The 15,868-nt window shown below is 38.7% G+C and overlaps 1 protein-coding gene across 1 annotated transcript; it reads left to right on the forward strand.

Moving 5' to 3' along the window:
• The first annotated feature begins 14,783 nt into the window (after window positions 1-14,783).
• Window positions 14,784-15,307, forward strand: LOC108774336 (uncharacterized). The gene is made up of 2 exons (XM_018540412.1): window positions 14,784-14,877; window positions 14,991-15,307. The coding sequence occupies exons 1-2, from the start codon at window positions 14,784-14,786 to the stop codon at window positions 15,305-15,307; spliced, it is 411 nt and encodes a 136-aa protein (XP_018395914.1).
• The last annotated feature ends 561 nt before the right edge of the window (window positions 15,308-15,868 follow it).

Genomic DNA, 15,868 nt, shown 5'->3' on the forward strand with positions numbered 1-15,868 from the left:
ATGTTAAAACGATATATAAATAAAGCAATCGATAGCCTCATCTTTTGAAAGGCCATCCCTTTCAACACGAAACACCTGAAAGCGTGGCACCTGGTCACACCTGTCGCGCTTCGCTTCGAGAGCAGCGGCCGCTTACAGTTTCGTAGGCAGAAAATGTGAAGCACCAGGGGTTGCGATTGCCGGACCATGACGGAGAAACTCTCTCAACCGGTGTTATACTTCTACGTAAACGTCAGCAACCCGGCGCCCCGTGATTTTATCCTATCAAGCAGAACGCGCTCGCGCGGATTTCGATGCGAGCAGATCGATCATCGTATCGCGAGCGAGTCGCGTGTACCATGACACTTTCTACATTTAAAGTATCAACATTCATATTTGTGTCGAGTTTTATTTTACTTTTAAATATATAAATGTATAGTACGATAAATTAAATTTGAGAGGTATTAATTACATGTGATAGTGTTAACTATAAAACTGAATGTTAATTATTGATTATTTTGTCTCGTTTTTTTGATCGTCTGTACGCGATATATAATTTTGCAACTAGTTTCGTAGTGTATACAAATAAACGACAGTTCAACGCGATCAGAGTCAATACCTTTCTTCTTCACGGAGCACGACACAAATTTGATTCGATCGTTTCAGATACAAACCACAATGGCTGAGAGTGCTTCCCCTTTGATCGCCGTCCTAATTGCCGCCTACAATTTACCGTGGCGCTTTTTTGCCAAGTTCGATTAGGAAAGTATAAACGGGGAATCGATTCCGCGGCCGATTACAGTTTCGAAACACCTGCTAAGCCACCGGCTTTTGTATGTTGTCCCCCGTATCGCTCGTTGGCGCGTATTCTTTTTTTGTCTTTATTGAGAATCCACACCAGTCTATATAGTGACAAGAGCTCTAAGCCGCAGAAACATTTCAAACAGTGAATAGCCTCGAAATCAAATCTCTCAACTCTATTTTTATTCCAATTTTTCGTTCTTTCTTCTAAGATTTTTATGAATATTTTATCTAAAGATAATAAAAGAAAAAGAGAGAGAGATAATTAACATTTATTTCGCATTCTAGGACAGGTCCTCTCAAGCATAGAACAATTAAGTAATTATACAAAAATACTGCAAATTTAAGAAGTATACAAAATTAAATTTTAATAAGAATAAATTAATATATAAATTTGAATATTAAAAAAAAAGACACTCTCGTGTCAACGCCATCACCAAGAAATAAACATATCTTCATTATATAATATTATCTTAAAGATGTAAAAATAATTAGTAACCGCAAATGGATGATGAACGTTAAAAAAGTTAATGGTAACATTTACGCTTAAAAATATTGAGAGGCATCATTACGAGAGAGAGAGAGAAAGATGAGATATTTTGTTATCGAGCATTCCGTTATATTTCATGGACTGCTAAAGGGTTGAACGATCATGTCGTGACAGCTCGGTAAAGTTAATAGCGAAAGATCACGGAACTGTGAAGTCGACGAAGTGGGAACCCAAAGGCGAAGGCGCGATTTCTTGGCGCGAGAGACCCCGCGAGAGTGGCAGCCGGCCGCGGGTGTCCGCATGTAATCGTAATGAGAGCGGCGCGGCGAGCGCGAACGCGCGACGCGGTAATCGTTAGGAGGATGATTACGCAATTTGCATCGGGGCAATTTGCATCGGGAGATCGTTCCGCCGCTGGCAAGGCAACGGGGATAACGGAACGACGAGGACGCGCGATGTCGCCGCGGGTCATGCCTATGCTAATGACACATCTAACCGGTACTTCAGGCCCATTCATAAGACGAGCGTCTCTTCTGAATGAGCGCCGCTAGCGCTAGAAAAATGCATCTGCGCGCGGCAATGAGGGCGCGATTGGTGCACGCGCGCGCTTTATTGACACCAACGCTTTATGATCCCGACCACTTAGCGACAGATGATTATCATCACCAGTATCTGGCCTGTCTATCGTTTAAAATCGAATGCCGACACGCATCGTGCGCACCTATCAATATCTCGGCATGTATACGAGCTTCTATTCGATTTCACGCGTGCTTGCCACACATCGTTTTAAGATCTTCGACCGCAACGTAACTATATGTATTAGCTTGTTGCAGAAGGTAAACTAAAGAAATTGTTATTAGTTGTGTGTAAAATTTACCGGCATGTGTCAATATGCAGTGTGTGAGTTGGTTTGTTTAAATTCTCCAAAAGAGTCGTCCCATTTTGTTTACGTATAATGTTTGAAACAGCTGCGTCGATACACGCGGTACACGGTAATCTGTAATGTAAGCGGCAGAGCTGCATGAATAAAAAGGTTTATAGGTATAGAAAAGGAGAAAGGAAAGGGTTAGTTTGATCGAGTCACGACTCGACAAAGGACCGAAATGCGATTTCAGGCGTGAGCACTCATTACAAAAATATATCACTGGCCGCTACTACATCCCGGCTACGAGGTGTAAGATCACGGAGGGAGATGAGAGTCAGCGCGTAGCTCGCTGGTGTATTATTTACACGTGTAGAAGAGGGAGCCTTGCGGTCGCGTGGATTCCCCTCGGTATCGATAATCGGCGGCGGGCATCACGAAGAAGAGCGGGATAGATTAAATTGGGACAGGTAGCTGTGAAGTGAACTGAAGAGTATCGGAGTCACGTGCAGCCTCGGCGAGACCGGAAACATGCTATAAAGAGGCGACCCTCGGGACCAGACTGCCGACAGAATCCGCAATCTGGCCGAACAGAGAGACGCGATATTATCGCCGAAAATATTTCATTTCGCATGAAATTCTTTATCTTACGAGGGAAGAGAAATGTTGCATGGAATTTATATTATCGTGAAGTATGTATAGATGCCAATCGTTGTGTGATAAAAAAAAAAACTTTAATCACACTTGATCTCGACGATTTCTCGATAAATTAAAATTGAGATTAAAACCATGAGACGTCCAAAGAAAGCTAGGCTGAAACGAGGAACCTTTTTCCAGCGGGATGGAGAGTGGCTCACGTTCAGTAAGTTATTTATTAGTAAATTATCGGAAATTATATCAACCTGTCATTGCGATCGTGAGTCTGCTAAAGAGAGTAAGTCGAATAAGAACTGGATCTAATCCTGTTTGACAGTGTATAAGTTGCCAAACCACCTTCGATCGCCTTTAGTGGAGAATATTTAAAATGTGTATATAACATCCGCGCTTTAAAGTTACTTATATTGTATTTCTCATCATAAATTCAAAGGGGGATTTCAAATTTAATAATATCGTTAATACTATTATCAAGAAAAAGAACGTTATCAATCAGAGCTATCAACGTTTATATTAATTTCGTTCTGTTTTTTATACGCACTGATGTATTTTACAATATATATTAATTAAAAATCATGATAAATATATAAATGTTTATATAAAGATAGATATATATTTATAAACCAGTGCGTAACTTTAAATTTGCAAATCACGAAAATTTTAATCAATTATTCGCTATATATTATACGTGAATCAGATTTCCATCCGAACTGTATATCATATAGGCGAACGCGTGCAAATCACACACGCAAATAAGGATTCAAATAAACATTTTATATCTTGCGTGTAATCCGACATTTCCGCATGGCTGTTTCTCGCGTAACGATGCACGAGCCTGCGCTACGAAATGGAATAAAAGTAAAGTATCACGCTAGTATATAATCGTTTGCAGGCATCCTAGAGACTTCCTGTCTCTGTCTCTTGTTGCAGCGACAACGATGCCGCCGTCGTCGTTAATACAACGAGCGTCCTCGATGCAATTTGTCAGCTCCCGTATCTTTGCATATGCATAGGCGAATGGTATACTAGCAATACGCGTAGACGGCAGCATTTTGCAAGAAATTATCCCCGTTAACATTCCTCATCCTTTCCGCATTTAATTGCTGTTCGCGTGCGCGAACGTTAGGAGCATCGTTCTTGTAAATACCGTTGCTATATTACGTGATGCCCACGTGAAATATTTTTTATGATATTCCTTTTTGCGATTGCGTGTTTAATTTCCGTTGTTATTATTCTTAAATTGATAGAGGAGAAGGTGGTATTACGAGCAGTGTGGATGTAATAACCTTCCTTATCTCCGCTATTAGGTGGCGAATTCTAGTAATTATTTATGGAATTATTTGCTCAGTGTATCTCGCCGTTACACCACGACGCTAGTATGTCGCGATACAATAGCCAGCATTTATTATAAAGCATTTTTATTTTCAAGCATTTCGTTTTTAAGATAATGTTAATATTTAATTACATATATACTTTCTCGTTCTTCTTAAACTTGAGAGTATTATCATACGAATATATGTATATTTTAGTGCGTTGTTTGTTATTTAACATTTCGAGTTATGCAAAGTTATAAAGTTATTGCAAAATAGCATAGCATTTTGCTAATATGATCACCTCTAAGTGCTAATTTCTGAAGGATTCTTTTTTGAGGTTAATTTTTAGATTGAAAAATAATTATTTCGATTATAGCTCTATACTGTTAATCTATAGTTTATATCATGTATGTACTATAGTTTTAAATACTAGCAGCAATTATGCGAAAAAAAACCCATATATATTTGCATATTTTACAATATTTTATTTTCTGATAATTTTGTAATCAAATACCACTTTTTAAGCCAACTTTTAAACTTATTTTTGTGGAAGGTCACGTTACCATTCCTGTTTCTCTTTGAGTCATTATGCAATGCAGTTTTATAAATAGTGTCCTATGAGAAATCTCTCTCCCCTCCTCTCTCTCTCTCTCTCTCTCTCTCTCTCTCTCTCTCTCTCTCTTCATAACTTGAAGTCTAAAATCGGTTGAATAACACTTTGACCAGTTTGACCAATATAACCTTTAAATTTTAAATTCAAATATTGATTATTAACCAAGTTATATTGTATAAAATGTAAATGAGGTACCATCTTCCATTCTGGTATCGAGAAAGAAACACAGCACGATCGAGATGACATCAGGACGGAAATTGACGGGACGCGCGTGAAGAACGCGAATGATTTAAAATCTTCTGCCAGATTGAGTCGCACGCTCCTTCGTTCTGAACCAATCTTTCTTGCCAATTACTTCCTTGAACGTAAAGAACGACGGAATCCAGAGTAGGATTTTCATTCACGAGCAAAAGCGTCGCGTCATTCACTCGGACAGCTCATCTACCACGTAGATCCGTTGCCAGGCTCCTTCCTGTCTTCGGAATCAACTCTAGATCCTCGTTCTTTTCTGCTCGCCACTTTCTTATGTGCATTCCAGTGAGCAAGTATGCACCATCGACCGACCGACCAACCGATCGATTGATCGACTCGAGCTAGCACGACCAACCGATAGTGGACGATCGTGTAAAAGTAGACATAAAGTGTCGTCGTTTTGAAAAAAAAAGTACAATCAATGATCCTTGCAACATCCGACGGAACAAGAAGAAACAAACGCGAGGAATATAACATTGTTGCAGCAAATTATTCTCATAGAGAAACAGAAAGAGAAGAAGCGATGAAAACTATTTCACAATTGTAAACCATTCTTGTGGAGGCTAAGAAGATATCATGAAATATCACATCAACTTCTTGTTTAGATTATTTCTTTGTATACGTCTCTATATATTATCCTATATTTTATATTTAAACATAATCGTGTTTAGACACTAATAAATTAATAATCTTTCGACTCTTGTTTTCAATAAATCGTATTACCCTAGAAACTCTGGTCTAATCTATAAACTTAAAAGTATCAGTTAACATTATATGTAATATAAATTAAGAGAAAGTATATATATATATATACGTATATAAAATATTATATATATGTAATGTAATTATATATAATATATATTTACTATATAATATATAAAATGTAATTAGAAACGAATTAGAGCTGTATTATCAGATAACCAGAAAGTTTTGAGAAGTGATATAGATAACTAATAAGAGATAACACGATTTTATAGCCAATAACAAATTAATAAAGATAATTACATAGGAAAATTAATTATATAAATTATGTACAAAATCTAAGATCATTACAAAAGAAACGTAAAAAGAAAAGCAATAGAAAGTTATATAAATATTATTGTAATCATATTGCAACATGTACATATATAAATTTTAATGTGAAAGCCAACTACAATGCCATTATAGTTCAAAAAATACCAATAAGCTAATTTTATTCTAGAGAAACTACTAATTAATTTGGTAACATTATTATATCTCTACGATCAAACAGATACATTTCTATTACTCATAGTCTGAAACCTGATCGCCACCGTTAGGTAATCGGCAGCACCCGAACATTTGTATTCGTATTAATGCTTACAAACGTCATTTGCGAGGTCTTGATATTTGTAACGGTATTTCCGTAACATACCTTTCTATTTTTGAGAAATCAAAGAAAAATAGAAGAGAGAAAGAAAGAGAGAGAGAGACAGGGAGGGAGAACAGCAGTACTACGTTAACTTCAACTTTATCGCATAAGGGTCAAATGCCTTCATGCCTCGCAATTTATATATAAACACGTCGATTGCAGCTCGATTTTAACAATAAGTATTAATATCAATCAGTCATAAAATCATAAAGACATCTACGCGGCCATGTTTAGCTGTGCTTGATAAAATCACTGAATTATCGCCTTTACGGCGTGTGCATGCTTGTCACGCGGCATGGAACTGCTTTATTATGATTGTACCTAACATTACGCAGTCAATGTCGGCGTCATTATCGCGTCGGAAAACAAATAATCTAAAGACGACGTGATGACAATTTTAAGTTAGTCTCATTCTGTCATTTCCCTCTGCTAAGTATCAGAATATTTAGCATAAACGTACAAATGTAAATATATATAATTATAAGAGTAATATATATAATATAATTATAATAACTATATATTAAATGTAAAATTAATTAAAGGTCCGATTACATTCTGTGTAATAGTACTTAAAAATAGATATCTATATTTTTTGAGAAATTTTCTTTACGTTCGATCATAAATAATAATAATTATAACGAAGTTGTGCACGATCAATTAAAAATTCCCTTAAAAAATGCGACATATCTCATATTTTTTCCAATTTTTGAATCGCACAGTTAATACCTTCGACGTCCGCCCCTTGATGTATAGCAGTGAAAGCTAGGTGTGGAATAAGAGGCGTGACAAATCGCAGAATTAGGTCGACCAATGCACGACAACGACGACTCGCGTGCAGATAAATGCGTGTACACACGCGCGAGCGGCAAAACCGCCGCTCGCGCTACATGCGTCTGCCTCCTATCTTGCTACTGCATCGCATGTATACTTGAGTGCATTAAAAAAAAAGGTCTTATAAAGTTATAAAGTAATACAGAAATATATTATATTTCATTTATAATGTACGACGATAGCTCGTTGCATGTCTAAAATTTATCATAACAGACAGATCTATAAAGTTTATCACGTTTTCAAGATCGTAAAAAGTCACCTAATATGGAATTGGATTACTATATTGTAACGCTCTTGACTTACAATCGGTAACATTTTCCTTCTTTTTTCAAGTCAGCACAAAAAAAAAACAAATCCAAATATAGTAAAGGTAAACCGCAGAATGACGTATTCGTTGTAACTAACCAGCAAATTAATGAGCTCCAGTGTACATGCATAAGTGTGAATGTGAGCGTGTACGCACGCGCTCACACGCGGGGCCCGTGATTAATCCCCGTACGCACGCCCATAATTCGCCCCTGAATTGCCTTATAAACGGACCGACCCGGTGGATTAAATGGAAGCTTTTCAATACGGCTCCCGGTCTTATCCGTCCGAGTCCGTGTTATTAGTCCTGACACTCAGACATAAATTGATGTGTGTGTGTGTGTGTGTGTGTGTGTGTGTGTGTGTGTGTGTGTGTGTAAAATAAAAAACTAGGCAAGAATAGGCTGCCGATTGTACGCTGTTATTTACAGAAGATATATTTTCTTCTGTATAAAAAAAATTGTATAAATTTACGTTTAAAAAACAATTAATTAAGTATACAATAATAAAAAAAATCTTCCAAGCAATACATTGTACGTCGATTAGTCTTCTAACCATCATCTGTAGTAAAAATGAAAATGTTTGCAATACTTTAATTAATTAATATTATATAATTATAAGATTAATTGAAATATGTATTGCAAACTTTTTAATTTTCACCGCTAATGATGGTTAGAACACTAACTGAAACGTATTGTTTGGAATATTTATATAACTGTTTTATAAAATTAAATTTAAATAAGAAGAAAAGATCTCTTCTGTAAATAAAAAAGCGCAGTCGTTTTAGCGTCTATTTCCTCTTTTGCCCGGTTTTTTTATTCGTGGAAAATTTTATTGATTTTATATATACATCTCGTACAGATTGTGTTTATTGCGCATCCAAAGACTAGTTTCCTAGTCATTTCGTGTTTTATTTCCGATGGCTTTCATAGCTGCTAATTAACGCGTTCTACGGACGATATAATTCAGCGTCGTTTAACATAATTCGAATCGATTTGATTTAAATCGCGATGTGCAAATGATTTGTCGATCCAGTTCAATTTATTTCGAAAAATGTTCTAATGACTCACGTAAAGCCGATAAGTTATAAAATTATATACGTCTCTAAATCTGTCGATAAGATATAAATACTAAGAATATTAGCGAGGCAAACGGATCGTATAGATTTAATTGGCACATAGAGATTTTGTGACTAGAAAATGCCGTTACATTGATTGTATCAGGCAAACTAAATGGAGAAACATTTAAATTGCATAATTATATAATTTCATGATATTCCTTAAGTTACAAGATTTCAAGTAGATCTAGAAACGAGCGTCATTCGTTCCTTGTGCCGGTATACGAGTTACTCTTCTAGAAGACTAGTCAAACTAGTGTAACACGAACGAGGACGGAGGCGAGCGAGGCGAAACTATTGTTGTTCGCGGTCGGCAACAATACCGGCACGCTTCCTTTGCCACCGCGCGAAAAATAATCCAGGCTTTGTCTATGATATACACCGCAATGCGCCGTCCGCAATGCTCGTGCAGACTATCGCATTTTGCGGCGTACAACATCGTTTTCAGAATAAACCCACGTTCCCACACTGTCCTTTTGCTCGTTACCGAATACTATGTTTCCCGTCATACTAAACCGATGCTGTGTCGCGCGATACGTCCTAGAATAAAACTCGTAAGTTATAAAACAAAATTATTTATTAATTTCAAGAATCTTATGAGCATTTTTCCTTCTTCCTTCTCATAAAATTCTCATTAATGTTCTTAAGTAGAGATACTTCCTCTCGTTTCGTTATAAGCGACGAACACAGCCTGGATCTATCACACTTGACAGATGATAGATGACGTAAAATGTTTTGCGTCATTAATTAGTTTTAGGACTTAAAACACAAATACTAAAATCTAATCTACCATCAACACTAATAATCCTAATCCGACTATATGCGAAACAGACAACCCTTTCACGAATATAAATACGCTCTTAGCAAACATGGAACTCAATTACAGTTATATTCTGTAATCAGCCAGAACTCTGTCTTATCATTTTCGATTCTTTACTTATTCAAGTCAAGACGCGTTTGAATCAGTCAATTCTCTTGAACCTCGGATCGGTCAAAGTGTTTCGGTCATTTCTAAAAAGGTAAACTGATCCGTCTGACGAGACACCTTTTCATCTGGGATCCTGCTAAACGAGAAAGCATCCTCGCAGGAAACAGTGTATAATTCCTTATTCTTCATTCGACACATAAAGTAGTAATAGTATCATACCATTTTCCTTTTATACCGATATTAACTCTTTTATTATTTTTATTTTTATTTGCTTGATTGTTTTCTAAAGCCTCTAATTTAATTTTCCTACTACTAATTACTCCAATCTAATTTCCTCATACTAATTACCTATTCGCTCTCGCTTTTTGACATGTATCTGCGAATTCTCTGACACATCCGATAAATTCAATGTCATCTAAATTGATTACCTACTAAAATTTATTAATTCAACAAATTTCTTTTATGTTTTTCAAATTTTTCTTTCGCTATTTAAAAGTTCACTAATTTAACAGACTTCAGTTTTTTCAAATTTCCCTTGCTATTAAAAAATTTTAATAATCTAAGTTAATACGGCACTTCATTTCTTCTAATTTTTCTTTTAAATTTCAAGTCCTTTTCCTTTTTCTTTCATTTCTTCATTACAGAGATAACATCATCTGATTCATTAAAATGCAAATCATTAATTAATGATTTCTAATAATAAATATTCCTTGAAATGTTATTAAAATTAAATCGACACGTAACGCTCAGTAAAAACGCATTTATATGTATATATTACTATAAAATAAGTTAAATAAGTAACATTCTACAATATTTTCTCCTACATAAATTACATGTTGAGATATTAAACTATATTATATATTTACTTAAAATTACCAAATTCTTTAGGTGCATTTTTACGTTAATTTACATCAAGTGTTTTGTCGGCGCTCGGCAGTTTATATCGATTATTAATTCATTTATATAATTATCGGCTGGCATATACCGTAATCCATTGCGACTGAAACGCCCCACCGTCATTAAACTATGATAACGAGGCCTCCGGGGAACGATAAGCCGATGCTTAACGTAACTCCTTTTATCCACTCCTTTAACTTCCTTAACCCGACATGCCGATACGACGACACCTGCCCCTGAGCGAAACGTCGATTTTTTTGAATGGCATATCGAGATTTCCTCGGACAGCACCTTTGTGCACACTTCATCGAATCGCCCTGATTGCATCTCCAAACGTCATGTGCGATATTTTAATGATTACCTGCTTTGTATCGAGTACTTTGAGTTTATATGCGGTTATTTCAACGAAAGAAGAGATCCTGCGCGATAAAGCTGCACGCGAACATAGTAATTTTAATATAGAATGCCTCGTGCGTAAAATGATTATATGTGATATATACATTACAAGGTATTAGACCTGAATGTGTATGGCTTCAACACAGAAGCTGTCGAAGCTATACGTCGAGAACGCGGTGAAAGTTCGCAAAACTGCGAACAATAGTAAAACAGCCTAATTACGCGAATATCGGAAGAAAATCCAAAGCATCGTATCCACTCTATCGCTGCCGCAGTGCGACGTAGAAAAAGTTAATGTCAATCGATGGAAAGCACGTCGTTACGCGGCGATTATTCCGCGGAATCGCTGTCGGCGTGAAGAAGCGCGAAATGTTTTGCCTTTTCGAAGCGTCGTGATTTTTTTTTTATCAGATATGTCATTGTAGTCCCTCGACGAAATGGAAGACGAGGATTTCTACATCTAGGAAACCATGTTCACAGTGCGCCGCGGCACACTGACAAAAAAGCACCGTGACTCGATGCTGCGAAGAGAAATCAGGCGACAGATCGATCGACGGGTGGTAAAGCCACACCGTCTCGGCGAAGACGCGGTCTTCTTAATCTCGTCCTCGCTTGCGCCCTGCTGTTTCTAAGTTTGTTTACTATTTTTGTCAGCCGCGCGTTGCTGCCAAAGCCGGATCTTGTTCCGTCGCGAAATTCATTTAATGCGAAAAAGCGTGCTAATTTATCTTGTTGCGCGTAAATGGATAACGTTCGTGACCGCGACCATTTTTTCTTTTCTCTTTTTTTTTTTAGGACAGCCGCGCCTAATTGGATCACCCACGTATCGCGGAATCGTTTGATGCTCTAAAAAGTCACCCCGCGTCGTAGGAGGTCCCCTCGAGAATAGATTTATTAATTTCATGGAATTGTTTTTCACGGATCCCTGGGATTGCATGTGGGAATCGCACGGTCTGATCAAGCGGAACCCCCACAGGCCGTGCCGAATCTTCGTTTCCCGTTCTCTAAGTCGGACGATCTTTCACCAGAGATCTATTTAACTTTAGTCCCAAGTGTCTATTAAGGCGTAGCCTAAATTAAAAAATAGGCAACTGTGTTGAAGAAGAGAGAACCTGATACAATTAGCATAATTATATGAACAATACATAATCGATCTTTTCTTCTCTCAATGAGATGACTTTGCGAAGTCGCGATTCGTCGTGAGTGACGATTTCCGGGTACGAGCCGTCTTCGCATCTACGGAGAGAGCGTGCATTGTGTGAGACAAAATATAAGAAAGGAACCGCGGCGAGAAACGCCAAATCGGTGCACCGCGAGCAGAGCGAGGTCAGGAGGCTGCCTGTCCAGGTTGAATGGCAGCATTTAAAACGGCTTAAAGTCACCGTGGACGTAATCTGGACCTGTCGATCTTCGGCAGCGCCCCGTGCTCGCCATAATCCCCCAAGCGCGAGATGAACACGTTGGGACCTCATTCAACGAGGCCTGGTGTCTCTCGGCGATCCGGAGAGGATACTCCGCGCGTCGGTACTAATCATTGTGCCCCACGCGATATGGGCCCATAATAGGCCCACGTCGCTTCCATCGGTGTCGATATGAGAATAAAGACTGTCCGTCGATCGACGGCCCGCTCTGGTTTTCTCTTCTCACCTCCCCCTCGAAGAGTTGGAACCCTCTTCGTCACCCACCCTGCGTCTCAAGCCTCTTGTGATCGTGAATCGCGGTACTGGAACGTACTGATATATCATGTATACATGGACCGTTGTGTTTCCTCGTCATCTCGTTGCCGGCCGATATGAATCCCGTGTCTGTACACCAGATAAGATCGTGATCGATGGTACGTGCGATCGATATTTCGCCCTCCCGACTCCGTTTCGACGTCTCTCTCTTTATACGTTTCTTTGTGCACGAAAAGTTAGATTTCTCCGTTGAGATCTTACGCAACAATTTCTAGCTTGTAATCAGAATTAAATCACTCGGAAAGTCATTTATGTAGCAATAGTATGCATCTGTACGATGCGTATGGATAACAGGAATCAGAATGGACGAGTGTGTTGCCATAGCGCTGCGAAAAGCGAGCGTTCACACAAAAATTAAGGTCGCCTCTACGATTGTAATCGCTGTCGTAATACGCAGCAAGGGCCGGTACCATAGACGCAAGAGAGAAACGCATAAGAAGTCGCCGCCGCACAGGATGTCGGGATAATACACATTATAGTCCAGCCGTCATTACGTGCAAGTCCACCGTCCTGCGATACGTGTGCAACGCGAGCCGGAAGGACGACTCCCGCGTATCTGCTTTTCCTGCATGAATGAAATGTAATTTAAGCTTACTCAAGCACCCGTATTTTCATTCATCCCGCATTAAGGTATGGACGCTTCTTGCAAGTTTCTGTGCAACGTCGCTTCATCCGCAGCGAACGTCTACTTATTGTTAGAGACACCGCGTCGACTGCGCGATTCTTTTTCAGCCGATTTTTATTTTCGCTTCTTTCGTCTTTATTCGGGAACACCTGATGAGCATTCGCGACGCTGAACCGCTGTCGCGAATCGTTACAGAAGATTTGAATCGCCCCTCAGGTGGAAAGCGACTCGGCAGCCTTTAATTTGACGCGACGCGTCAAGGTAACGTCAGGGGCAGGAGGGAGAACGGGGCGCACGGAAAGGGGCAGGAAGGGGGTAAAAATCGGTGAGGAGGAATCATGGCTGGATGCACTCCCTCCCTGTGTTCACGCACTTTTACTGTCGGCCAGTATCGGTATTGCCCCTGCATTTTTCGAAGAGGGGGAGACTGTGGACGACCGACCTGTTGAGCGCGTCGAGTCGAATTGCGTGTAACGCGATGTACATAGCGACTGCAACGAAAAATTGCAGCAGCGCTTTTACAACGATTGCCGCTCAGTTGAGAAAAACTCGCTTCGCGACCCGCAATTCTGCTGACAAAGAACATTCAATCGCTTCCGGTTGAAGCCACCTCGCTTCTTTCGACGACACATACATAATTGTAAAGAGCGTTATGTAACAGATATAAAATAATAAATATATATACATATATATACAAGATATCCCAAAATTCGCAAATTTACTAAAAATTAAGTTAAAAAAATTACTTGTAAATTTTTATTTTCAGTCATAGTTTCTGAGATACCTATGAGAGTTTAAATGTAGACTAGATGTTTAGATGGTCACCTGTGAATATATAAATGAACGCACTAAAGTGCGCACTCATGAGTGCACACTAATATTACCGCACGCGCTACTCATGGACACGTGTCTGGCTGGACATATTAAATATTGACCAAGTAATTAACTATATTTAAACCATAATTATCTCAAAAATTGCTGCTTGAAATAAAAATTATAAATACCATTTTTATACTTAATTTTTCGAGAACTGTTTTATTATAACACACAGTAATAAATCTTAGGATATCCTGTATATGTATAATATGAATCTGAATATAATTCAGACGTTTTATTCTTCTCTTTGGAAAATCATGACAAAATCAGAGCACGTATTATGGAATTGTTCGGAATAGATTCCGATCGGAATTATTCCGAATAATTTCATAATATATACTCAGTACTCTTTTGATATTTTTGTTTCAGTTGAAAACCGCACAGGTAATTAAGAGAAAATGCTTCACTTTACACTTGTCTTATTTGAGCTAATTTCTTCCGGTTGTCAACGGGTAGAAATCAAAACAAAGCATACTTTCTTGAAACGTGCCGTTTGCGGCGCTCCACTTTCTCTCGCGCGCGTCTTTTTTTTTAATGACACTCATTAGGATCATTTATAATGGTCAACGACCGCGCATATACGACGAACGGCAAATTACATTTTACATAATGTCATCCCTACTCGATGTACTCGCGAGGACACGTATTCATATAAAGAGAGAGAGCGCGCGGCTGGACAATCGATTGACAGTTTGTTACTCGATACGATTTCCGAAGATGGCCAAGTTTGCAGTTCTTGCGATTGTCCTGCTGGCGAGCACTGCCTCTCAGTCCCAGAGGATAATTAGAGAAACGCCTACACAATCCGCAGGTAAAAGATATATGTATAATCGAACCCAATAAAATTAATTTATCGAGAAATAATTATCCCTAGAGATTTTAATTCTTGATTAATTCAGACTTCTTCGTTTAATTAATTACAAGATGAGAACGCAGCTCTTATCGGAGACATTCTGCAGAAGATCTCGAGCGGGGACTCGAACGCGAAGGATGACGCAAAGCTCGTTGAAAGCATCAAGCAGGAAATCGTGAGGACCGCGGAAGAAATTAAGACGCCCACGGGATCGATCGAGGCAGCCGCTAAAAAGGCGCAGAAATTGGTATCCGAATTGACCTCGGCGTATACGAACGCTATCTACAAATCCAAATCTCCTGAGGATGGCCGAGAGAATTTTATACGCTTCCAGACTACCGTCCAGGCGATCGTAGAATTCATCAAAAATGGCCAATTCTTAGCGTAGTCTAAAAAATATTGTTTCTTCGTAAACTATTTAAAAAATATTTTTTCTTCCGCTGTCTACATTTTAATCTGACATATTTATTTGTTACACGTACCTGTCAACCTCACGAATGTGTATCGTAGAAAATCGATAAATATAATTATGAGTTAATCATGCGAAGTGTACACCGTCTATCCTTTCGCTTTTAAGCACGTGACTTATGATAATTATATTAAGCTTAGGTAATAAGCATCCATAATATTTATAAACGCGAGAAAATTATTTATTCCCTAGACGATAGAAAAAAGAAGAATATCTTTTTTATACCGAGGTCGCGCGCCCTTCGGCGATCGTTTGTATTATTTTGCTGGCAAGACGAGCGCGAGCGGCGGCAACGCAGAATTATTCTTGCTGACGTACGACTCAGAGGCGGACGATCCATTGTAAAAGCGGCAGTGGGCTCATAATCTGGCGATGTAGGATCTCTCCAACCCGTGGGGCTGACCGGAACTGCGCCTATGCTCTTTCGCCGGAAGCGCCGCTGCCACATGTAGTAATATAAATTATAATGCCTTTACGGTT

This window comes from Cyphomyrmex costatus, unplaced genomic scaffold (genome assembly GCF_001594065.2).
Source record: "Cyphomyrmex costatus isolate MS0001 unplaced genomic scaffold, Ccosl1.0 scaffold245, whole genome shotgun sequence".
Classification (NCBI taxonomy): Eukaryota; Metazoa; Arthropoda; class Insecta; order Hymenoptera; family Formicidae; genus Cyphomyrmex; species Cyphomyrmex costatus.

Coding starts and splice junctions, on each gene's coding strand:
- LOC108774336 (XM_018540412.1), top strand. CDS start 14,784: ATGGCCAAGTTTGCAGTTCTTGCGATTGTCCTGCTGGCGAGCACTGCC. Junction 14,878..14,990: donor AACGCCTACACAATCCGCAG/GTAAAAGATATA, acceptor ATTAATTACAAG/ATGAGAACGCAGCTCTTATC.